This window comes from Diadema setosum, chromosome 4 (genome assembly GCF_964275005.1).
Source record: "Diadema setosum chromosome 4, eeDiaSeto1, whole genome shotgun sequence".
Lineage (NCBI taxonomy): Eukaryota > Metazoa > Echinodermata > Echinoidea > Diadematoida > Diadematidae > Diadema > Diadema setosum.
Window position 1 is genome coordinate 16275515 of NC_092688.1, and position 27078 is coordinate 16302592.

The 27078-nt window shown below is 39.1% G+C and overlaps 1 protein-coding gene across 1 annotated transcript in view; it reads left to right on the top strand.

Moving 5' to 3' along the window:
• The window catches only part of LOC140227655 (sialate:O-sulfotransferase 2-like), a 90362-nt gene that overhangs the window by 447 nt on the left and 62837 nt on the right, over positions 1 to 27078 (top strand). Inside the window, exon 1 of the mRNA XM_072308071.1 lies at positions 1 to 55. This exon is cut by the window's left edge and continues 447 nt beyond it. Within this exon, the coding sequence (XP_072164172.1) occupies positions 1 to 55 (55 nt within the window). The remainder of the gene's footprint in view (positions 56 to 27078) is intronic.

The window sequence follows — 27078 nt, forward strand, 5'->3', positions numbered from 1 at the left end:
GAAAACAGGACTGCGCGAGATGTGATAAAGTGGAGAATGTATGGTGGCGTAAATGGTAAGTGGCTGTGTCACCTTCAGTGTTATTGTCTTGAACTAAAATCAGCTCGTTATCGCATAACCTGTTTAGTACCAGCTATTTGTCTCTCAATGATGGTTAGTAAACAATCCAAGCGACTTGTTACGGATCGCTAGTATCACAATAATGACTTGCGTTATTACTATTAGTATACAGACCCTACATGGGACATTCGGTTTGTATTGAATCAGCACCCCTGTGCCTACACCATTGTTTGTATGAATCATTTTTCTGGCAGGTCAATCAGTGGGAGCTGGCGATGCTGGATTAAAGATAGAAAAACATTCTTACAGCCACTAGATATATCTGTCTACTAATGTGTTACACACACACACACACACACACACACACATATATATATATATATATATATATATATATATATATATATATTATATTATATGCAAGCTTGTATATGAGATATTGTAACGAAAGAGAAATTGTATGCATTCCTTGTGAGACCGCCTTGCGAAGTATTACGTGCATCCGTGCGTATAATTTTCATTGCAAACTATAATAGGGTAGGGTTTAGAGTATAGAGTGGTAATGCAAAATTTGTTGGGGTTGCTGTACCAATGAAATAACATAAGGAAGTTTTTTTTTTTCGTTATATTGATCCCCTTCAATTCGGTATACAATTACAATGTATTCCAAACAGATTTGTCAAAATAAAGAAATGCATTCTCACGCAGTACATGTCCATGATAGTTTACAAACAGCTATCTGGTATAGGAGGGCATGTCCCGAGAAGTTACATAAAGTAAAAAAAAAAATGTAGGCCTACATAACACTTGTGTTGCGATTTCAAGATATAGCATAACAGTGTGAATATATCTATACAAGAAAATGACACGCAAGAAAGCGAATGAGAAAAAAACAAGATGCATGTTCACATACTTCCTGGAAATAATGTACATTTATGTGTTTTACACCTAAAATGTATTTTATACTTTATTTACACAACTTGACACAGTAGATTGTGTTTGGTATATCATAAAAATATTATGAACAGTTCTGGCATATCTCACTTTCGGCAGGATATACTGATAACATGAATATTATATATGCGTACATGTATATCTACAATCTAATGCCAAACGCCTCACAATACAGGATTGCCTAAAGTCACTAAAAGGTATAACTATGTGTCAGCCGATTGCTATAATTATAGTCAACGTGGACTTGGCACACCCCCGTGTAGGAGGCTAGTAAACAAGATCATGGCACGTTGAAGGTTAAAATGTTGACAAGAGAAAAGCCTTCTATATCTCCCCCGAAGCCCTCCGAGATCAGATTGAGTGTATACTATATTGCACAGCAATGTCACCTCAGTACTCACTTCCTCACGCACGAACGTATATATACGTGTATACAAATTACGCGGTGCAGTACAGAAATCCGCTGTAGACCTAACTGTATTAAAGTTGCATCATTTCTAGCTTCTCCTCCCTCAGTGTTGAAGTGTTGATGGTCAGGATGTTGACAATGCAATATTGGCTGACCCGAAAGAAATGCACGCCACTACAGTGCACTATACTGTATTTAACAATATTGCAAATTGCTACTAAAATTCTTATACTTAATGTACGTCGTTGCTTGACAGAAGGGATAAACGTGCAATATACAATATCACGATAATGATTTTAAAGGCATGCATTTAAATCGACAGTGTCCTATATACTAATGTACTCCAATATAGCCCGTTGTGCCCTCAAGTTCCCTTTAATTACTGTATGAAACTCGTCTGTCGGTGCTTTAATTAACTTCCTGTTCTATTTTCAGGCAATTCAGTGAACCACGTTCACAAAGCACCATGCAACCCGACTATTCAGTTGCTAAGTTTTTGCTTGTTTCACTTTGTTTATTTATTATGTTGATTTAAACAATTTTTCGTTGTGTATAGGTCAAGAAAGATGGGTTGAAGTATCGGGTAAGAGCATAGGCATATCGATTACAACAAACTCACGTGATAGATCCTCTTATCTACGCCAAATTTCCCCCTAGCAACGTCCCTAGAAATCCGCAAACAGATCGTGGCGAGCGATACGAGAGCAGATGCCAAATCTTCCTAGATTACATCTGAGACAACTTTTCATTCTATACACTGGTTTATGAAGAGGCCACGAACGAAATAAGATGACTGCGAATATCCACACGTCAGTATATCATGCGCTGCGCGTTTTTGCGGAGATTAATGTATAATTAATGCAACAATAAGTATAAGACCACCCGACGCGTGAGAAGGATGTATTGGGCAAAGTGTATAAGCTCCCAGTGAGGAACGATTGAAGATAGTTCGTGGTTCTTTTTTAAGCTTAAACTCCTTCAAATTCTCTCAGTGCCAACGTTCATATCGTTTCATTTGAGTGCATACTAAATTGTTGGATGGAGTCCGATTATTCCTTCCGCACTATAACTGCCAAGAAACTTCTTCTTCCTCGATTTCGAATTGATTCAACGTGGGTATGAAGTCTTTTTCTTGGCTCTCTGCCTCACTGTGGAATTATTCTTCCGTTTTAGAATGATTCTCTAGGAAACTCAGTTTGTGAGTTTTTAATAAGGGTTTATTTTTAGAATATCAGAACTATTGTGTTATTCGGCGTATGACCATGCAGATATGCACGCGTGCGACGAAATCAATTATCATAGCAAAAATGAAAATTTGTCGTTTTAAAGGGACTGTACAGTTCTGGTTGAGGGGAGGATTTAGCTTTTAACGTTTTGCGAGATATTCAGAAACCATTCTCTGAGATGTCAAAGAGCATGCAATTCTAAGGGGAATCAAAAGTTTATTTGATGAAAATCGGTTTTGAAATGGCTGAGATATCCAAAAACAAGGTGAAACAAAGAGATAATGATAAAAGGCGTGGCCTGTCGCCTTTTATTATTATCACTTTTTTGGATATCTCAGCCATTTAAAAACCAATTTTTATCGAATAAACATTGAATCCTTCTTAAAATTACATGCTCTTTCATATTTCATAAGAGGTTTCTCATTATCTCACTTAGGAAACTTACAAACCTGAATCCCCACCTCAACCAGTACTGTACAGTACCTTTAATGTCAGTGAAAACAGATGTATCTCTTTCCAGCTACTCTACACACAAAAAAAACTGTACTAAATGATGTTTTGTATCTATTTTTGCGTATAATATGAATGGTGATAACAAAAATCCTTATTAATAATTATAAACATTGAAGTCATTGACAGTACCATGCATTTCCCCTATTCGGTGTACTGATAGTCTTGCTAAAAAATAACTGTGCCAATATACTGACTATGAACAGTATAGTAACTGTAGGGTCAGATTTGACTTAGCTTCACATACCAAACCTATATCCAGATCACACCTACATGTATATAAACTGGTACAAGCCGCAGTTCAAAACGTAAGTCAAACATATGAGATGATACTTGTATGCAGTGTATATGACATTATATACGTACGTGTATTTTATCTTCCAAAAGAGCGATAATTCTGAATTACCTTTGACCCCCTTTGCCAGCATGCTATTATTGCAACAACAACAAAGTAAACATGCAGACATTAATCAGACGAGTACAGAGATTAACATGCCCAATTTTGCATATCAGGAGTGAGTAATTCTGTGTAGTATATGGGGGGAGAAGGAGAAAGAGAGAAATAGAGATCTATAATTTTGCATTCTGTGGTCATGATTACACGTACAGTATTCATACGGGTGACTGCCTTTAGTTGCTTCGTGTAGTATGGGGAAGAGGCCTATAATGGATGGCCTTTACATAGTGGACTCAAAAGCAACGTACCTTCAATTTTGTGGCAAGAGTCATGCAGAGTAATCGTCCATAGAACACCTGCTTCATCGATAGCTTGCTGCAAGTATAGATAAAAGAATGATAATCAGTTACAATGAATACATGTAGTATATTACCATTCTTCTCCTTTCTCCTTTTCTTCTTCGTTCCTTATTTGAGATTTGCTGGGCATCAAACGCGAGCACAAATCCAGATTTATCATCTTGCTGTAAAACGTTTAATATGTTTCGTCCTAATGTTTGTTGACGTGAACAGAGCAGAAAGTCTCTTTAGCCAGATTCATGCGACATTTAAGCACACAATTTTGAATGGGGTTTTGGGCTGAAGACGAAAATATGGTTGGAGCACAGTGTGCCCCCCCCCCCCCCCCCCTTGGGCTTTTTAGGGTTAAAGGGGAAGGCTAGTAACGAATCAGTGAGAATGGTGGTTGATGGTTGTTCCAATCTTGTGGGATTCATTTAAGAGTACATTATAAATCTATTGTTGTGTGAAAATTATTTGCATCAGAATGGTCTCGCATTTAAGTAATGTTCCAGGTTAGCATGCCTGTACAGTGACGGGGCATTAAACTGCACATTACTTGAATATGAAACCGTTTTGAAGCAAATTATTTTCACACAACAATAGATATATAATGTACTCTTAAATGAATCCCACAAGGATTGGAACAATCATCCCCCAGCATTCCCACTGATTCCCACTGATCAGTTACTAGTCATCCCCTTTAAGGCTTCTTCCCTGCTTGAAACAACGGTGTCTTACAGTGTGTTCACAATGTGTTCACATAGTCAACTGTGTGAAAACGCTCGAATTTAACAGTGTAAAGATTGAGATTTCACACTGTGTTTCACACTTGTAAATTGAGGATTCACAATGTGTTCAAAATGTTAAAATGCTCGAATCTAATAGTGAAGGGATTTCACACTGTGTTCACAGTGATTATGTTAACACTGTATGACACTATGTTCTTTCCAGCTGGGTACTTATAACATGAAAGCACTCTATTAGTGCTGTGATCTCGTGCCGTCTGATCGAGAGTGTGCAGTGATTAAGGCGAAAGCTGAGATGAGACTCCAGGATCGACGAGTCTACTGTATCTTGCGTGCATCCCGTGTTGCTTTTTACCATAATTTCACATTCAGTATAAAGCAATCTTCTGATAGTCTGCAGTCCTTTCAAAGGATTCCCTGCGAACAAAAGCGGAACCGTTTGTTTGCATTCTGAAACCTCTTAGGAAAGTGGTCGTTTGCTGCCGAAGCAAAATACCAGTATTATATGCGTGTAGAAACAGACAAGGTGTTCTGTGCAGCTCTTACTCAAGAGAATCCTGCTTTTGCACAGCATGGTAACACAAACCAGACGGCAGGAAATCTCCAACTTTACTCACCGTTTTAACTTTACGAGAGCGATCAATCACACTCCTATGAGAAAATGAGTCCAACCGAGAGATATAATTTGCAGTTTTCATCATGTATCATGTAGTGCATCATCGAGAGAGAAAAACATTACTCATCCACTAGATCGACATGAAATTTCATCTCACTCTTGCTCTCCCTCTCGACCTCCCGTGGGATCTCCGACCTCTTTGCCTATAAATCGCATAACATAGATGTACATGTATTTCTTTGCGATGATGTCAGTGTAAAACATATTTACTAGTATATACAGCACTTGCACTCCTACAATATGTATTGTACATGTTTCATTAACTCTCGAACTGTTGATTAGAAGAAGAAAACGGAGATTATTGTCGCCTTAACTATATAGTAAAATGCAGGAGCAACAAAAGTCACGATCTTTTTGTATTTTCGATTATTATTTGTTGTTATCAACAAAAAGTATCATTTCTGTCTACAAAAATTACTCAAAGGAAGCACCTGTGGTTATTATAGCAGATAGTCGTTACGGGCAAGGTCGATGCGGTTGCAACCGTGATAGATATCTATACGTCTCCGATATTTAACTAATGTAATTACATCATACCACAATTCTGCGATATTGTTTTATACTACATGTACTGCAATTGCATCCTTAATGATAGACCCAACTATGTACAGTGATATTAAACAGAAACAACAATTTACCAGTCAGATGCTGGTCTAGAGCGAGTATATTCTTGGCTATAAAACGCACATATAGCTTGTGAATGATGGGGCAACCCTGGATAAAGTGTACTCAGCTGCTGGTCAGGTAGCAAATTTGCAGGACACCACCACGTCACTCAGTCTCTGCTTCTCTTTTACAGAAAAGTAGGAAACGACGTTAGAAATAATGGACGTTATAATTAACTTTAGAGAAAATATCATTATTGTTTTCTTCAAAACGCTGGGGCCCAAAGCTTTAGATAAATAGGAGAATGAATTTTACGATATAGAAGACAATCCTGTATCGCGACAGCATGTCTTATACTTATGTTACACGCTGTGCAGAACATGCAGAAGGCTGAAATTATTCTGTTCGCGGGTTTGGAAGCCCGTGCAGAACAACTTCAATGAAGATGGACACCGCCTTTTCCATCACTAACCTGATATTTTAATGCGCAGGTGATTATCATCAAAACGTTTTGCGTATACTGTATTAACAAGGGTATCTACCCTGAGAGTTTCTGATTAAAACTATGGAAGGAGGTGACTCCAAAATAGTACTGTAATTCACTGCCAGTGACTGAGCGGCTTAGCCCCGAAGTAAATAGTACTATAGCTGACAAATAGTGTACTGTACTACATACAATATAAATATTCAGAAAATGTTGTCATTAACAGTAACATCATTTTCCAAATATCATAATCAGAGAATGGCAAACATACCAACATTATAAAATAGTTGGAAGTACATATAATCACGTAAATCTCTTTAAGAAATCACTACAGGATATTATTATTTTTCTCCAATTTATATAATGTAGCAATAGGTATTCAGTCCATTTTGATACGTCGATACAGGCACACAGTTTTCATAGCCCTGATCACTCGCTGATATCAGAAGGGATTAATTTCATTTATGAAATCACCTACGGTTAACGTTTTAGAAAGCTTGCATTGATAAACAAAATTATTTTGGTATATCAATTATAGATAATCCTGCTCAGAAAGTTACACATTACTGTCTATCGCTCATTTTCCATGGCCTTGCGTTCCCTGCATATATCAATAAGCATCAAAGTAACAATAAAAAATGAAATCACAAAGTTGCCTGAAGTATTCTCCAGAGTCAGTGTTGATATGGTAAGGAATTATAATCAGACATAGAACAGAACTGGAGGAAGTGAGCGCGGTAAAGGTGCTGTTGCTGGAAAGAAAGACATTGATTCAAGGATATCAGTATCCCACGATAGATTTAAATAACACGGTATCTTGCGATGCTGTATGCATGATTGCAATAGCAGGGTATTACAAGGGAGTTATCATTAGTTTGCACACCATACAAATGCCATGTTTGAGGTCAATAGCTTTGCAGGAGTCGCTTGAAACCATTTGCCAGCTTTAATGCGACTCGCTAATACTCCAAGCTTAGTCATTATTCATGCCCTCATGTGTTCCAGACAATCGATTGATTACATCTGGTGAAATGTAGCCCATTTTGTTTGCATGTTATATCTATACATGGACCGTGAACACGCCGTGCTGTTTCAAATTCAAACACTAGCGGGTGGCACAAGGGGTATAGAGATGGTACTTCATCAGCGTCAGGTCTCGGAGACGATGCCATCGTTCAAACACCGTCTGATTACGGCAGTATCGTTGGAATCATGTTTGCGTAACGTCGCGATAGACCATGTGATTGATCGTGACGATGAGTCTGTGTTATTGATTCCCTCCCACTGTCTGGAGGTATATAAATAAGGAAAAAAAAAAACGATCACAATTCTTGCATGCACACTCAAAATATCGTTGCCCTTGATTCAACACACGTTCCCCTCATTCCATCAAATTTTAATCCTGAATTAGTTGCTCACGTTTAAACATCCAACTTCCACCAAATAATGGTGTCACGCAACATTATACTTGTACATGACATTATGTTGTCAGGATTATCTCATTGACGTGCGTTACCTATCATTTTAAACTGTCATCTCATTCACGGGCGAGAAAGAATGTTGTTCTTTCTCATTCATTTTGATTATTAAGCGTATATAAAGAGTGCTGCATGGCAGCGTTATAAAGAGAAACACCGTCATATGCAATGTAGTATGATTCCTACACTTTAATGATGGGGGGGGGGGGTTCTTCTCTAACTCCCCTTGTTATGTTTTGTTATGTTCATTGCGCAAATCACGTGTAAAAAATGTGATTCTTAAGGCCTATGAGTGTTCGAATAAAACATGAATTTAATATTGAAGTTGCTAAGGATTGAATTGACTTGAATTTAAAAGGCATTTTACTGAATAACATCCGTAAGCTGAATTGCGGACATTTTTCAATGAATCAGCACTAATACATTAAAATATATACAAGATAGTAAACAAAAATACAGAATGAAAATTGTCTCCATGAAATTAATGTGAATCACTTTGAAGCCATAAAGTCAATGTCTGTTCGATATCATCTCAACACAACTTTCTTTTTCTCTCCCTCTCCTTACACAAACACACACACACAATACATGTATCTCTCTCTCTCTCTCTCTCTCTCTCTATATATATATATATATATATATATATATATACATATATGTGTGTGTGTGTGTGTGTGTGTGTGTGTGTGTGTGTGTGTGTGTGTGTGTGCGTATATAAAGTGTTGTACATAATATTGTGGCTGCGAACACCATGACCCTAAAATGACGCACTGATTCTCGACTGTTTATAGCATTCAGGTTCAATAGGCTAAGATCTCATCAAGAATAACGTGTGAGTTGTTCCGGATGCTTTTTTTTAGCCACAGGGACAACAATTTGATGTAGAGGGAATTTTTTAGCCACAGGGACAACAATTTGATGTAGAGGGAATAGGACTGTTGCATCTCTAATCACTGGCGACCTGGATGAACTTCATGTCGCAACATTAATGATTACTAATATTGCTTGAACAGACGGCATTATGTATTTGTAAAACGACAAGAACACTATAATTCCGTTCTGATAAAGTGTGTGTGTGTGTGTGTGTGTGTGTGCGAGGATGTGCGTGTATGTGTATTTTTCTGATCAATACCTTATGGTCGTCTTTGGACCTATTCTGTGCCAGTGAAAGGAGTTTTATTTTGAAAAGATGCTGGTGCCATTTACCACGTTGTACCTTTCACAGGTGTTTGCTAGGTGTATGGAGTCAAATGACGAAGAAGTGTCTGTATGATAGATTGATAGACTTCTCGGCCCTATTTATCTACACTGTTGTTAACAAGCACCTGCTGGAAGGGGTCTAGCAAACACGGTTTCTTCTCGCCTTGTTTGACCTGTCGTTAAATTATCATGTTTGACTGATCATTGCGGCCTTGTCACCTCGATCGATTATACGGAGCCTGGCGAGTGTGAACAAGATGAATTAGTCGACACCTTTGGAGTGTCGGAAATGTAAGAGCAACTGCAATACATTAACGGATTGATCACATCACCTATATATAGCCGTTGGCGTAAATATAAAACTATACCGACACGACCGCGTATTTGTTTCCAGTTAATAACCCAACATGCTGACATAATTATCAGGGAACAAATAAACGCACTTAACATACTCAAACACATACACACACACACACACACACACACACACATATATATATATATATATATATATATATATATATATATATATGCATACATATATATATATATATATACATATATATATATATATATATATATATATATATATAATATTTATAATCATGAAGTTAGATAAATATTATGTATTTGTGTCTGTGTGTCCGTATATATCTGAAACCAATGACCCTCATCAATGTAAGTTATGGAGAGGTTATCCTTCATTATCATATATCTTATTCTGCAAATAAAATTCATTCCTTATTGCGCAACATCCATATTCAGTTCTCGATTTATATCCTTCCATGCATGATGACAGTAAAGCTACATAAATTATATCTAATACATTTTACCACTCATTTCTTCACTAAATCCCAATCTTAAAAACTCTCTTCTCACCCTATTTACAACTACCAATGATGAACTTTATACACATTCCTAAGAAACAAATCTTTATCAAATACTGTATACATCAATGAAAATAAATGTATTATCAAAATTGACCTCTTTCCTCTTTTAATTACCTTCCTTCATAATCAAATTTCTACTTTCCATCTAATCCAGTGTCCTGCAATATAACATTATAAAATTCTGGTAACGTTAAACATCAACAACAGTATGCAAACATCCATCGATTCAAGTGCAAAACTCTCATCTTTCCGTAATTTCGCTCTTTTCTGTCCACACTTTTTTCATATTTTGATCGATTAAGTCACTGTTAATGCCTCAATCATGGGTGATTATTGTTAGCCAATTTATTGTTGTCATCTACCAATGCTGCTATAAGCGTTTTCAAAGTATGGTTGGTTCAATCTTCTTATAAAACACGTGCCCTGGGACACTAACGGCAAAACAACAGAGAAACATCTTCGAAACGTTTCTTTAATCTCTCCTTCTAGTCAGGCAGTAGTCTACTGTTATTTTGTGAGTTATCTCCACAAATTAGGATAAGTTACAGCCCTATATACAGTAATTTTGTTTATAGATGAACATAAGTAACTGTTGATGTTGAGCTGCGGAAGTTTCTGAAGAGTTCGATTCAGTTTCGAGCATCGTGTACAATGATATCGAGCATATCTATTACTGCGGTTTGAGCTTGATTTGTAGCCTATAGGGAGGTGGGATGCAATTTCAGGTATACGGGTATGCGACATTAAGTTTATTAACCAATGACTTCCTCGTGGAAACGGGTTTTACTGTAGGATCTCCACCGTGAAGAGACACAGGGATATGTTCCACACGGGTTTATACCAATTCACAAGGGCATTAAAACTGTCAGGGCGTATAAGCATACAGTAACTACTATAGTGTAACAATCATGCCTTGGATATGCGTCCTCCGCTTGATAAGATTCATGTGCGCGAGCAAATGCACACACGCAAAACACACTAAAGCACACACAAAAACTATTCAATTACACATTAGACAGACAAATGATTTGACTTTTCACGACCTTTATTCTGTTGGCTGATATCCAGTCATTTCGCATTATGTGTGCATTGACATATTAAATCATAATGGAACAAAATTCTTCGTACTGCTATCAATTAGTGGAGCACTATACAAACAGTGATTGTAGCAGCGGAAATTAGAAGCTTATCTTGTTTATCCTTACATGCACTTAGCATGGCTTCTGTGCATAATGTAATGTTATACGCAACGATATTATGCCGGAATGGATTGCTAATCTCTTTTATCAAATGCCTGAGTTCAAAGATTTATAATATAACAACCCTGTCCACCGATATTAAAAAAAAAAAAGAAGAAATGCTTCTACATCCCTGCAGTTGAAATAATGGTCTGCTCTTTGTGTCGTTAATGCCCATGCAAGAATCCTCAAATATAAAACTGTAGGCGATCGACGTCCTTGTCCTTGTTCAACAAAGAGTCATGAAAAATACATTAAATCAATATATTTTGGTTGCTTTCATAATTCGAACACATTGATTTGCACTAACGCTCTTTTGAAGATAGTGTTCAATGAAATCTATAATTGCATAACCTATGACCCCAAGCATTAAATGATATAGCGAACAGACAAAATTATTCTTGGTATCTTAGCAGGTTAATTCTCCCTGTTTTAATTCTCAGTTTCCTATTATATGACGAGTAAGTGCATCGTAAAGTCAATGTCTGGGTTCCCAAGTTCAGTACTATAAGTTTATCATGGTTCTCCAAACTACTGCCACAGATGGGCCTCACCCACTACTTCGGTATGCCAAAAATACCCCGCAGACAACAATAACACGTGGCACATAGTAAACGTGGACCCCTTTACTGATTGTTTTCCCCGCCCGAAAGTCCCCGACTGCTGATGACAAATAATGGCGTATATCCGAAAAGGATATTTCGTAAAGGCAATGGGGGGGGGGGGGGGTGGTAATGCGAAGCCAGAATTCACGTTGCTTCGATACATGTATGAAGCGCATACACCATGCGTGCGACCACGTATTTAGAACTATGGATGATTGTGGAGAGCATAAATACGTGTCTTTTGACCTTATATTATATACATGCTAAATGAACTTCATTGTGACTTTGCTACCGTGCAATAGCCGCCTAGCTGATCCTATAGATTTTCCCATTGTTCCCTATATTTCCCTATAAATAATAGTGAAAAGAACCGTCACTATTGTATTTTTTGTCATGTTAGGAATGGAAATATGAACACAGTATCACACAGACAACAGAATGACTACACCCAGTATACCATAGTCAGAGAACAGCTATAGGTATAGTCTATGTGTCTACAATGTGTCTACAATGTATTTCGTGATGTACGTTATTATATGTGTAGGGCCTCTGAGAATAACAGTGTTTAGCCACTGACAGAGCTACCCTACTGAAACAAAACAAATAAATAAATAAATAAAAAAAAATAGTCCAGATACTGGACGATTTTTATCATCCGCAGTCCCCACACACTCGGCACCCACCCAATGCGCCCAGCCGCTGAACAGTGTACATACAGACACCATCAACGTACGTCCGTACACACGCGGGCACACTACGAATACAGTCCAGGAAGTGGACTACTACAGGTACATTGTAGGGCTATCATAATATACACGTCCGTGGGGTAGGGATGGGGGAGTTTGAACCTCTCTGCGGCAAGGAACTTTAAGGGCTTTTTACACTTGTAAATTTTTGCTTAGCCCCGGACTATCGGTGGGGCTAAGGGGGGGCCTTAGCCCCACCGATAGTACGGGACTATCCTTAGCCCACTTTCTGTTTACACTCGTTTTTGCCAAAGTGGGCTAGCCCCACCGATAGTACGGTACTATCTGGCCCTGCAAAATAGCAGGGGTTAGCACCGCAATTGCGGTGCTAGCACCGCAATTGCGGTGCCAAGCAAGTGAGTGTAAACAGAACGAAAAAATAATCCTGGGCTAAGCGACGGAGACGAAGTGCGACCCTCACTGACCAATCAGAAACGAGGTAATCAAGTGCTGCCGGTGCGTGCGTGTACGTGTACAGTACACAGCGTAATTATGAATGTTCATGTGGTTTGGAAAGTCCGGGGCTAAGAAAGACGAGTGTAAAAAGGTCAGTTTTCTCCTTAGCCCCGGACAAGAGATAGTACGGGACTAATTGGCGAGTGTAAAAAGCTGAAAAAATTGGTACGGGACTAACGATAGTCCTGGGTCAGAGAAAGTCCGGGGTTAAGAAACACAAGTGTAAAAAGCCCTTTATAGAGCGTGCGATCTACATTACACTTAATAATTATCTTTTGGTTTATTCTGATGATACCAACTTTTTTTGGCGGTTGTAAATCCATGTTTTGTGTTTTGAGGTTTGTTTGTTTGTTTTAGGCGTGAGTAAAAGCTTTTCAGGCTTGTGAGCGTGAGAAAGACCACGCGGCGTGAGCCTCACGCCTATAATGAAGCATCGTATGGTCTGAAAATCACCACACATCGCACAAAGACACACACAAATGCAATTGCTTTTGGTACACACCAGTAATATCTGTTCGATAAAGACATTTTGCAATAAGAGTCGGAGTACTTTACTGTCCTTCCCTTCTCATCTTCTTCACGAAGAGAAAATGAAGATCTTCTTGTTAAAGTTTAGAATATGAAGTTTACAAAATGTAGGCCTATATACTTTATATGACTAAATAATTCCCATTGTTGTAAAACATTTTTGTTTGCGTTTGATTTTGCATATTGCCTTTGGACGCAACGGCCCACACCTAACGATAATTTCTTATTTCTACTGTATCAGTGTCCAATCAGTTAGGATATGGCTTCTGTATTCCGTTTATCTTCTTCGCAACCTGAACAGAATATTCAGAATGTCTTTGTGATGGGCGTACATACAACGATAATCCTCGATAGGTGGAGATGAATGACGATACAATGATGGAATGGAGGTGTAATTAAATTTGTTTTCCTTTTACTTATTTATCTCTTTTCTTCTAGTCATATAATTCATTCAGAAATTTGTTGATATTTTTTTCTTCTTCAAAGCGATGGCAAAACACTCGCCACCCATCTAGGATAGGATGAGTGTCAGGGCAATCCCATATGTTGATATGTAAACAGTCGATTTTGTATTTCATGTGTGAGGGAGTAGAGTGACCGAATATGTATAGGCCTACTGTGTGTGCATTACGTGTGTTCGTGTGTTTGTGTGCTTGTGTGTCTTTTGGTCTGTGTGCATGAACACAAGATTTGAAGTTAAAAAAAGAACCAGAGTTGGATCATGATAACGTTTTTTCGCGCCCGTTCGTGAGATCGCCCGTCCGTATTGAAGTGCCCTGTACTCCGTTGACGAGTTCATGCAAATTTCCAACTGCTCGAATCTATGTTGGGGGACATTAAACTTAACTGGGCCTTTCCTGGCCACTGGCCTGACTCTTATTGATTATGACAGACTCTCATTTTGCTCGCATGATTGCGGATGATTCCATTTCCTGTTAATTATCTCTGTTGTTGTCCCACGCACATGTAGCCGATGCACGCCGCGTCCATACGTGGCACGCGTCCAAAGGGGCGGCAACTGCACGTGCGCTGGAATGTGGTTAAAAAAGAAAGCCACATAATAAAGGTCACTTATCCCCTTTTCCAAACGCCACAAAATTTTGCTTTGTTGAAGAATAAGGACTCCCAATATCGTGTATTGAATCTTAAGGTAACATATCTCAGAGTTTTTTTTTTTTTTGGGGGGGGGGGGAAATGAGAAGAAAAACTAACTCTATGTCACTCGAAAATACGCTCCCCTTTCGTACCGAGAATAACGGATTTATTATTTTTTTCGGGATCGGAATAAATTCACAAGAAATCAAGAATATTGTTCCCCTCCATTGTAAAGTAGTTTCGTTTCCAGTTTTGAAGAAATATCTGGATTACAAGTACCTACCTCTGCGATAAAGCAGCCCATAAAAGAAATCTCATTTTTAGGTTTGCAAAAAGGACACATATTGGAGCTATACAAAAAAAAAAAAAATCGTTTGTTTGTTTGTTTGTTTGTTTGTTTGTTTGTTTGTTTGTTTGTTTGTTTTGGGGGGGGGAGGGGGACTGCTGTTTATAAAGCATGTAATACCCTCCCTCTTATACCATTCCCATGAACCAATACGTTCAGTCATAGGTTTGATCCGTTTCATTTTTTATATAATCCACAAACGCTGTTCTCTTCGTCCCCTTGCTTTGAATTTGACTGTTTTAATGCGATACCCAAACCCTCTGCATGCAGAAGAATTTAAAAATCCTTAGCAGAGTGCGGGGTTATTTTGGGTCACCACTTTTATCAGACTACCAAAATTTCTCCAAAAGCTCTCATATCAGTGGAAATAAATAAATTCGGGCAATATTCGCAGATATTTGTTGTTGTCGTCCTAATTCTTCTTCTTCTGAGTATATGTTATATGCCAATCTCGCAAATTGCAAATCAGTTATGTATCAAGCCATAAATTTCACACCATGCTAACTAGACCGTATCCTTGTCGCAAACCGATCTAATTCACTCGAAAATGTGATTTGAGTCGTTTTGGACTCTGAACGAAAACTTCATAAAACACACAAACACACACACGCGCACACACACACACACACACACACACACACACACACACCACTTCTATTAGTCTGATTGCTTATTAGATTGGGATTTTTGTGTGTGTGTGTGTGGGAATTTCAATCGGATTGTTTCACTTGAGCATTAACTCTGTCATAACCACTGGCAGGTGTCTTGCAAAGGATGTCATTTTGAACAGTGGTCTGGAAGGAGTTAAATTGCTGCGCTCTTCTCCTGGCCACCACTTGACGTGTCTTGATGCTAGTACAATCAATGTATGATGAAGGGATCTATTATAGGGCCGGTAGCCCGCCGAGGTAATAATATATAGCCAAGAGTGCGATCGAACGTGACCAGCATAATGCTACAGACACAGACACTCAATAAAACACCAACACATATTACATTGACACACAACAAAATACAAACACACCTACACCCACCCCCCCCCCCACACACACACACACGCGCGCGCACACACACACACATACTCACACACACACACACACACACACACACACCAAAACTTCTCAAGGCCTGCACAAAAAAAAACAGATTTTTTTTTTTTTTTTTTGGGGGGGGGGGGGGGGGAGCTCAAACGCAGTTACTCCAAAGTCTCAAATCCCAATTAATAGTTAACTGATCATTATTTTGAATTGACGAATTAACTAGCATTTAGCCAGGAATACATCATTTGTTATACTTTTGTAAAAAAAAAAAAAAAAAAAAAAACGACAAAAATATATATATACATATATATATATATATATATTCGTCAGTCAGTGGAAAATTATGAGGTGATGACATCATCAGCTTACTATTTACATATTCATTTAACTATTTTTCAAAAAAAAATGCGAAACTTCACAATTTCATGATTTCCATAATCTTTATCCGATTTTGATCAAATTTTCATTGTTGTACTAATAAAATTTGACTCTTTCTTTTCAAGTTAACTTCAATTTGGGAATAGAGAGGAGGAGAGAGAGAGAAACGAAGAGGAGTGAGCTGGTGATCCAAAAAATAATCTTTGGTTTTGTTCTAATTCGTCCATATCTATGTCACAATTTTGGTGTTATGTTCAACCACCTGCATCCCCATTCGCTTCCAAAATCCGGCCATCGACACAGATCCAAGTAATCCATGCTAATGAGCCGGAGTGCGCTTCCTGCCTATAGGAGCAGACTTAAAGAGGCATTCGAGACAATTTATATAATTTCATATCATGTAGTATATTAATCGATAATGCCATGTATAGATTTATGTACTTTATTATGGTACTTGAGCAGATAAACCATTACTCTGAAAAAAAAAAAAAACCCAAAACAAATAACGCGTAGCAACGATGATGACATAGAGGTTCACATATTTCAGAAATGTAGCAATGTCATTCCATTACAATACAAATTGCTTCGCAAGTTCACCTGCTTGAAATTTATATATATATTTTTTTCTTTTGTTCTGCTTCCTTGAGCACCCGATCATGCATTCTTATGTGAAGCTGCTATGTTGCTATGTCGTCATCTTCGTTCATTGAGCTTTATTATGAACGATGAAAACATTCTTATTCCTCATCCCAATCACTACAAATTCTGAAACTCTGGAACCAGTGTAACCAATATTCATAGCTGTTGAAATGCAAAAGTCTGAAAGTCACCTTGAAAGATACAAGACTTTAAGATCCAGGACTGGTGCGTGTGTTCTCAAACGGAAGTTTAACCGGGTAGGTTGAAGCTTCTCGGTGTACAGTGATATAAACTTAAGCCTTATGAACTTAAACCTATTTCACAATAATTAATTTCACCCTATACCCGAGAAGAAATCTACACTGCCCAAAGGTTATTGCCCTCCTAAAGACAATTGGGACGAAAGCATTCGGCTTTCTGTATCAGTGACAACAGGTATCAAGCTTGGGTGCACGTCACAATACTGACTCCCACGAGTCATACAGCCCATGAGTTCGACACTAAGCTAACAAGGTCCACGAGAGACACATTAAACCCCATGTTGTATACGTCGAACTCGTGGGCTGTTTTTACCTAGTGTCAGTCTCATGGGCTTTATTTGCCTAGTGTCGAACTCGTGGGCTGTAGGACTTGTGGGCTGTATGACTCATGGCTGTCGGTCTTGTGGGATGACCCCATCAGCTTTACCCCACGTCTCGCTCTTCCCAGGTATGTGCAAGCATGGAAGAAAAACAATGATCAAATCAGAGTGCTGCCTCTCGTATATCCGCGCTTCGAAGCCTTTTTTTTTCTTTCTTTCTTTTAACCCGAGGCCCTCTGACTTTTATGACGCCTACTTACACGAGTAGAATGAATACAAATCTTTTTCTCCAGTGTGTGAGTGCTTTGTTTGTTTTGGGAAGAAATCATGGCCCACCTTTGCGACCCATTGGTTGAGAAACTATGCTCAAAATGATTATTATGCTCTAAACCGCTAGGTTACCACGTCCTTCACACGTGCCATCATTATTGTTGAATAGATAAAAGGATTTCACCAATTAGACGAATGAATAGTCCTTAAAAATTACTTGTATTCAACCATCTGGGGGCATTTCATGAAGCGTTTTGTCCTACGTAACTTGTCAGACAAATTTGCTCTCAGCCAATCGGGGGGGGGGGGGCATTTCATGAAGCATTTTGTCCTACAAAGTCGTCGGACAAATTTGCCCTCAACCATTCAGATACAAGGATTTCAGCAGCTTGTAACAGTTTGTCAGAAAACTATCCGACCAAACTGGTTCATGAAATGCCCCCAGATGCAAGGATTTCAGTAGCTTATAACAGTACTGTCAGATGAAATATCTGACAAAACGCTCCATGAAATGCCCCCTGGTGATCAAACAGAAGAAACAAGAGTCGTGCTTTTTGTGGGTCTTTTCTTTTGCCTTTGATTATTGTAACATTTACCTTTGTCATTGTCACCTGTGTCGAACAATTACCTTTTGTCATTGCCACCTGTGTGGAACCTTTTGTCAGTATCACCTGCGTCTAACAATCACCTTTGTCATTGTCACCTGTGTCGAACCATGCCGTTGGCATGGAGAAAACAAAAACAATTATACAGTATGGAATGCAATGCGAATACGTCATTCGTATGATCGAGTTTACGCTGTTTGCGAACAAATGCGTGAACCTGTCTCTTGCAATTCCTAAGCTTGGAGCCTGCTTTTGTCGAATATATCGCATTTGACCGAAGAAAATGGTCGTTTTTTTATCATTTGGCCATGCTGTTACCCTGGTAACCCCTTTGCCGAGTCCCTATTGTACACCAATAATAGAATAAATGAGTTCGGGAGATCGCAGATAAGAAGTATTCACATTTTACCATGAGAGGATAAGTCCATTGGGAAACTGTATCATTGTTTTCTATATTGTTCGTTTTGGCTGGCGCCATGGGCTAATATGCAATTTCGTCTGTTATGACAGTAATGACACCCTTTCGCATCCGCAAAACGTGATAATATAGAACTGGCCATGTGGAAAAACAACAGTAATTTAGTCTCACATCATTTTTCTCTCCTTGAATCCACTGGCTAATTTCATCCGCCACCATTAATAATTTTATAGATGAGTTTCATTATGTGACTCCTTCCCAGTTTCTGATTTTGTATCCAGGAAGGGACCTTACCTCGTCACAAGTAAAGGAATATTATTGAATAAATGAATAAATAAAGGAATAGATGGACAGATAGATACGTAGATGTCGGTAAGTAAATAGATAAATAACTAAATACACTTAATAGTATAATAAAGATATAACTTACATGTACATGCATACATGAATACATATACATAAATAAATAAATTAAGTACCTATATGTAATTAAAAAATAAGAAGGCAAAAAATGTTGCCGTCGCACCAAATAATTGAGTTGTCCCCACCTTAGCTTACTCTGATCTTCCGAATTCTATACATAGGGAATATACAGTAGTTATGTTTGTCTGTCTCTATGTCTGTATCTCTTTCTCTGACCTGTCCCTCTCTTGCCAGTCTCAAACTGTCGATCTTTACAGTCAAAGAGCCACTTATCAACTTAACCTCTCATTGCTGATTAGAAAGCGTCATTCAAGTAATTATAATCATTTTTTTTTCGAGTTCGTGTTATATATAGAAGTGCTTATCAGCAGGACAGTAACAACTGAGAGCAATAAGCATTTATGACAGTAAACGCATCCGGGCAGAACACTTATCTCAGAAGAGCAGTATAAGTGCATTCCTGGCTATAAATGTATAGTTGGAAGTGTTGAATTACTAGCATAAATTAACAGACACACTGGCGATATTATTTCAGAGTCATTACAGGAACAAAACTTTCGGAATAACCATACATCTTTGGACTTGAAATACATACAAGGGAAGAAGTACTGAAAGGGTAGTTATCTCGGTATCGAGTGCTGTTCGTTATTCCGATGGTTCGCTATTCCGAAGGTTCGTTATTCCGAAGGTTCGTTAATCCGAAACACACAAATTCCCTATACCTAGAGGTTCGTTAATCCGAAATGAAAAAGGGTTCGTTAATCCGAACATTTGTGGCGTTATTCCGAAGGTTCGTTATTCCGAAGATTTGTTAATCCGAAAATGAAATTCGGAATAACGAACCTTCGGAATAACGAATCTTCGGACTGAAGAGCCTTCGGAATAACGAACCTTCGGAATACCGAGCTGTAACCCTCGGTATCACACCCATGTAGTTGCCCTTCTCTCACCAACTGCCGACGTATTGCCAACCTTCAAAAGATAGAAGCATGCTACAATATTAAATATACCAAGGCTAAAGCTAGAAAAATGTTCAGAGTATAACACTTGGACGACTAGGTTGGGTTACCTCAGCGAAATATATTTTGAACACTTCTCGTATAGAATGGTGATGCCGATGGTAACGGTAATGATTATGACGACATCGGGTAAATATCACAGTAACTCAAAATTATTAAATAAAAAAGGCTTGCGCAACGGCGTAGCCAGGATTTCATCTTAGGGGGGGCGGTTAGTCTGCGAGGGAGCGAAGCGACCGAGCCCGAGCGAGCGGAGCGAGCGAGGGGGGGAGGGTGTGGGAGGGGGGTGTCCCCCCTCCCACGGTAAGAACTTTTTTGCATTTGGATGTTGTAAATGGTGCAATTTGATGCATGTTTTTGCGCGTTTTATCGACGTGAAACAGTCCCACTTGTTTATGGTAGCAGTTTATTTTGATGTAGATTATTATTGAACAATTTGCCTATAAAAGGGTATAATTTAGATACACTTCTTGTATTAATTCTTTTCACTGAATATCATGAACGCGACTGAACCCGAGCGAGCGGAGCGAGCGAGGGGGGAGGGGAGGGGGGTGTCCCCCCTCCCACGATAAGAACTTTTTGCATTTTGATGTTGCAAATGGTGCAATTTGATGCATGTTTTTGCGCGTTTTATCGACGTGAAACAGTCCCACTTGTTTAAGATAGCAGTATATTTTAGTGTAGATTATTATTGAACAATTTGCCTATAAAATGGCATAATTCAAATATTCTTTTCACTGAATATCATGAACGCGACTGAACCCGAGCGAGCGGAGCGAGCGAGGGGGTAGGGGAGGGTGTGGGAGGGGGGTTTCCCCCCTCCCACGGTGAGAACTTTTTACATTTTGATTTTGCAAATGGTGCAATTTGATGCATGTATTTGCGTGTTTTAACGACGTGAAACAGTCCCACTTGTTTAAGATTGCAGTATATTTTAGAGTAGATTATCATTGAACAATTTGCCTATAAAATGGTATAATTCCAATACACTTCTTGTATTAATTCTTTTCACTGAATATCATGAACGCGACTGAACCCGAGCAAGCAGAGCGAGCGAGGGGGTAGGGGAGGGTGTGGGAGGGGGGTTTCCCCCCTCCCACGGTGAGAACTTTTTACATTTTGATTTTGCAAATGGTGCAATTTGATGCATGTTTTAACGACGTGAAACAGTCCCACTTGTTTAAGATTGCAGTATATTTAATATCATGAACGCGACTGAACCCGAGCGAGCGGAGCGAGCGAGGGGGAGGGGAGGGTGTGGGAGGGGGGTGTCCCCCCTCCCACGATAAGAACTTTTTGCATTTTGATGTTGCAAATGGTGCAGATGCATGTTTTTGCGCGTTTTATTGACGTGAAACAGTCCCTCTTGTTTAAGGTAGCAGTATATTTTAGTGTAGATTATTATTGAACAATTTGCCTATAAAATGGTATAATTCAAATACACTTCTTGTATTAATTCTTTTCACTGAATATCATGAACGCGACTGAACCCGAGCGAGCGGAGCGAGCGGAGCGAGCGAGGGGGTAGGGGAGGGTGAGAGGGGAACCCCCCTCCCACGGTGAGAACTTTTTACATTTTGATTTTGCAAATGGAGCAATTTGATGCATGTATTTGCGTGTTTTAACGACGTGAAACAGTCCCACTTGTTTAAGATTGCAGTATATTTTAGAGTAGATTATCATTGAACAATTTGCCTATAAAATGGTATAATTCCAATACACTTCTTGTATTAATTCTTTTCACTGAATATCATGAACGCGACTGAACCCGAGCAAGCGGAGCGAGCGAGGGGGTAGGGGAGGGTGTGGGAGGGGGGTTTCCCCCCTCCCACGGTGAGAACTTTTTACATTTTGATTTTGCAAATGGTGCAATTTGATGCATGTTTTAACGACGTGAAACAGTCCCACTTGTTTAAGATTGCAGTATATTTTATATCATGAACACGACTGAACCCGAGCGAGCGGAGCGAGCGAGGGGGAGGGGAGGGTGTGGGAGGGGGGTGTCCCCCCTCCCACGATAAGAACTTTTTGCATTTTGATGTTGCAAATGGTGCAATTTGATGCATGTTTTTGCGCGTTTTATTGACGTGAAACAGTCCCTCTTGTTTAAGGTAGCAGTATATTTTAGTGTAGATTATTATTGAACAATTTGCCTATAAAATGGTATAATTCCAATACACTTCTTGTATTAATTCTTTTCACTGAATATCATGAACGCGACTGAACCCGAGCGAGCGGAGCGAGCGAGGGGGTAGGGGAGGGTGTGGGAGGGGGGTTTCCCCCCTCCCACGGTGAGAAGTTTTTACATTTTGATTTTGCAAATGGTGCAATTTGATGCATGTTTTTGCCCGTTTTATCGACGTGAAACAGTCCCACTTGTTTAAGGTAGCAGTATATTTTAGTGTAGATTATTATTGAACAATTTGCCTATAAAATGGTATAATTCCAATACACTTCTTGTATTAATTCTTTTCACTGTATATCACGAACTCGACTGAACCCGAGCGAGCGGAGCGAGCGAGGGGGTAGGGGAGGGTGTGGCCCTAGGGGGTGTCCCCCCTCCTACGGTGAGAACTTTTTGCATTTTGATGTTGCAAATGGTGCAATTTGATGCATGTTTTTGCGTGTTTTAACGAGTTGAAACAGTCCCACTTATTTAAGGTTGCCGTATACTTTATTGTAGATTATTATTGAACAATTTGCCTATAAAACAGTATAATTCAAACACACTAGTCTTCTTGTATTAATTCTTACACTGAATATCATGAACGCTGTCTGTTCAGCAATCAAACAGAAAAAGCATGCACACGAGGGTGTAGATAGGGGCATATCCCCTCCCACACGAAGGTGATTTTGCGTTTTCAGACCTGAAATTCAGCGATCTGGTGCAAATTTTTGGTGCAACACTTTTTCATCGAAGTGTTAAAATCACGGAATTTAGCTCTTATTACGAATGTGCACCATCTGTGCGTATGTATAAAGTCTAGTGAGGTAGAACTTAGGGGAAGGGGGATTCCCCCTCCCGCTCGCGGAGCTTTTGCGTTTTTAGAATTGAAATAAAGCGATCTTGGTATAGCCACAGTCTACTTCTTTGCATGGCGGGGGGGGGGGGGAACAGGAAGAAGGCGTTGGCGAGTGTTATCTCCACTCTTCCCTTCCGATGGAGCTTGTATCTTTTTAAGGCTGAAATTGAGATATCTCGTATACGCATAATAAGCATATTTGATGGAATCAACATTTGGGTAATCAAAAAAAAAAATGATGGGGGGGGGGGGGCTGAGGGAGGAAAGGGTCGATTAGAAGGGGAAATTCCCCTTATACATGAGGGAACCTTCAGTTTTCGGAATATTAGTGAAAAGTCTTGTGCACTCAGAATTATTCAGAATTTTTTTTTAATCTAAAAAGTGTACTTAGCTAGGGAAAGCGGCAAAGAGGGGGAGGGTTTGGGAGGGGGTATCCCCCTCCCAAGCACGAGAGATTTTGCATATTTTGAATTGAAATTCAACGATCTGGTGCACACTTTGAGTGAAATATTCAAAAAAAATATATCTTATTTGATGAAAGGTTGCAAAGGAGACCCGCTTCATGTGCATGCATACAGTATACACGCATTTTTTTTTTCCGCCTCCCAACTCCTCGGTCCAAATCTTAGGGGGGGCGACCGCCCCCATCGCCCCCCCCTGGCTACGCCAGTGGGCTTGCGCAATGGTCATAAAATTACCTAATTGCGTTAATATTCGCACTGTTTATGATTTTGTTTTTGCTTTTGCTCTTTGCCGCATCCTCGAAGTCGCGTAATCTTCGCGAAGATGCTAGGAACGTGGTATAGCATTATCACAAAGCTACGCTTCAAACAGGCGATAGAACTAAGTCCGTGAAGTTCAACGGTACTTTACCACACTTTTGTGGACATGGGTCGCATTTTTCTCATTCGATTGTATAAACTGGAACATGTACTTTGACATAACTCTTCCCCAATTTGCTAAATTAAAATTGCATGTAGAAAAGCAGAGTACTTTGCAAAACACAAAATTTGCAATAGGTCCGAAATGTCATATATGTTCTAAAGTCTGTTGTTTCATATGCAAACATAATTTCGTATTTACATTCATGAGAATGAGATTAGACTCACGACGTTTGTATGAGAATACAAGTATTTGCACTCTTTCGTGCGCTTATTAGGTGCCATCTGTCTCAGCTTGTGGGAGGTGGTGAGGATGTGTATTTTTTTTTTTCTGAGAAAGTTCGTTGACACCTCCTCGCGGCAAATACAAATTGGAAACAGCCTCGTGTTTACTCCCTGCATTCCCTGTTGAATTTCATTTCATCGGTCCTATAAATGAAGACGATCGTAGCTCATGTAAACTCTAACCTGATTCCATTCTGTCAGATGTGGATGTATAAAGAGCCGTGGTACTATAACAAGGAGCGTTATACCTGTGTCCATCTATATATACATTTATGTACTGTATACTGTATTTCAGGTTACCCAGTTTAAAGGTAATTTCCCCTATCACGGAAGTAACCTCAGTCGCTCTAAATGATGGCTTAAATGAATGACTCATGGGGCAAAAACTGCCCGCCCAATTCCCCCTTTACCCTATTTATGTATCATCCAATTTGGAACCCTTTACATGTTTACATTTATGCAAATATACCGAAAACACACACACACACACACACACACACACACACACACACACGCACACACACACACACACACACACACACACACACACACACACACACACACATTGTTTTGTCGATGCATCCTGTCGTTTAATATGAGCTCAGATTAATTGCCTCACGCTAATTATTCCGAAACAGAGGATTGAAACTTATAATAGATATTGATATGACTTGGTGTGGACCGCTGCTATAGCTTATAATTGATAGAGCGGCCTCATTTAGCTTCGTTCAATCAAGCAAATTATCTCCCGTTGAGAGAACGAATGGGGACAGGCAGGTGTTGTGCGTGGCAGGAGGCACATCGTTCTAGCCTCGCCAAACAGTGAAGACACCACGTGTGAAATCAACAAGGCGCAGTATTGTACAGCTGCCAACTGCGTCCGAGCTGTCATCTTGGTCTCATATTTTATTTATCTGCGGGACAATGGAGGTATATTAGTACCCTATGAATCCCTGTGACACGTCTCGGACCACTGCAGAATACGTTTTCACCATCGCTATGGGGGGGGGGGGGTGTTTCACGAAGAATTTAAGTCTAACTTAACGTTATAAGATTGACTAAAAGAATTATGGTATGCTGTGTGTGTCTTCAATGTTGCTCAACTTTCTAATGAAAATGAAGATTTGGGAGACTTTTTTCATGTAGCCATTAATAATACAAGATAGAATAAATAACAAAAGAATTATGCTGTAAACATTAATGATAATTTAAAGTGGATGGTGATTAGGCTAATAAAATTGAACAGGGAAACTAGTGGCATACCATAATTTTTAGTCAATCTTAAATTTTAAGTTAGACTTAAATTCTTCGTGAAACACCCCCAGCACACGGCCTGATGGAAGCCCATGCATGGTTGTATTGAGCGTATGAACATCTCGGACCAGCAGGCCTCATGGGTATCATGTAACAGAAACTGGTTTACGCTAAACGGACCACTAGTCTTGTAAACACACCATGACCTAGTACCTGTGGTAATTTCGTCATTTATTAACCCCCTCCCCCCCCCCCCAACAGCTAAACGGACTACTAGTCTTGCTAACACATCATTACCTACTACCAGTAATAATTTCGCCATTATTTTGTGAAACACCCCCTTCCCAACAGAAATTATGAAGCGTTTATGGAAAACGGTAACGTTGTGATTATACGTTCTAATGTGGGTAAACATAAATATTTAGTAGGGTATAGAGGGTGAGAATTGAGAATAGGAACCAACTTTCAAACTCAAAATGGAATCACATATTGTAACTTAAGTTACAAGGAAAAGAAAAACACAAGATATTGCCGTAATTTGGTGATTGATATAATATATCTTTGCCCCATACATTGCTATTCGATCTTCGGACTATTATCAACATCTAATCCTGATATTGAATCATTCTGATCTCACCCCCTACATCTTCCCCACTCCCTCGAAATCTTCCAGTCTTCATTTCTCCAATATTGATATCTGTATTCTTCCACCCGCTTCGTCTTCATCTCTCTCTCTCTTCTCTCTGCCTGTCTGTCTGTATATCTCTCCCTCTCCCTCTCTCTCTCTCCTTCTTTCTCTCTCTGTACCTCCCCATACCCTTCTCATTCCCACTTATCCAATACCATCTTCTATACTTCATTTCTTTTGCGCTTTTCTTCCCTTTCACATTGCACACACACAGTACACACACAGTATACTTACCTATATGACAGGTATACACATATAAATATTTGTGCACATAAAATATATATCATATACTAGTAAGTATATTTTTATGATGTGTGTATGAATATGATGTATGCATATATTACATTAATTGTATTATAGACATATAATATATATATATATATATATATATATATATATATATATATATACTGCTAAATGTTTGAAACCTACAACTAGTCCTGCCGTGCCTTTCTCCAGTTTTAATTTTCAAATGTTTACGTATACAATAGCTAATGGCCATCCGAAACACATAACATACTCCCTGCTATAGAAATCGTCATAGATCACGCTGGTGGACGATTCGAATGGATATCAGGAAGTGA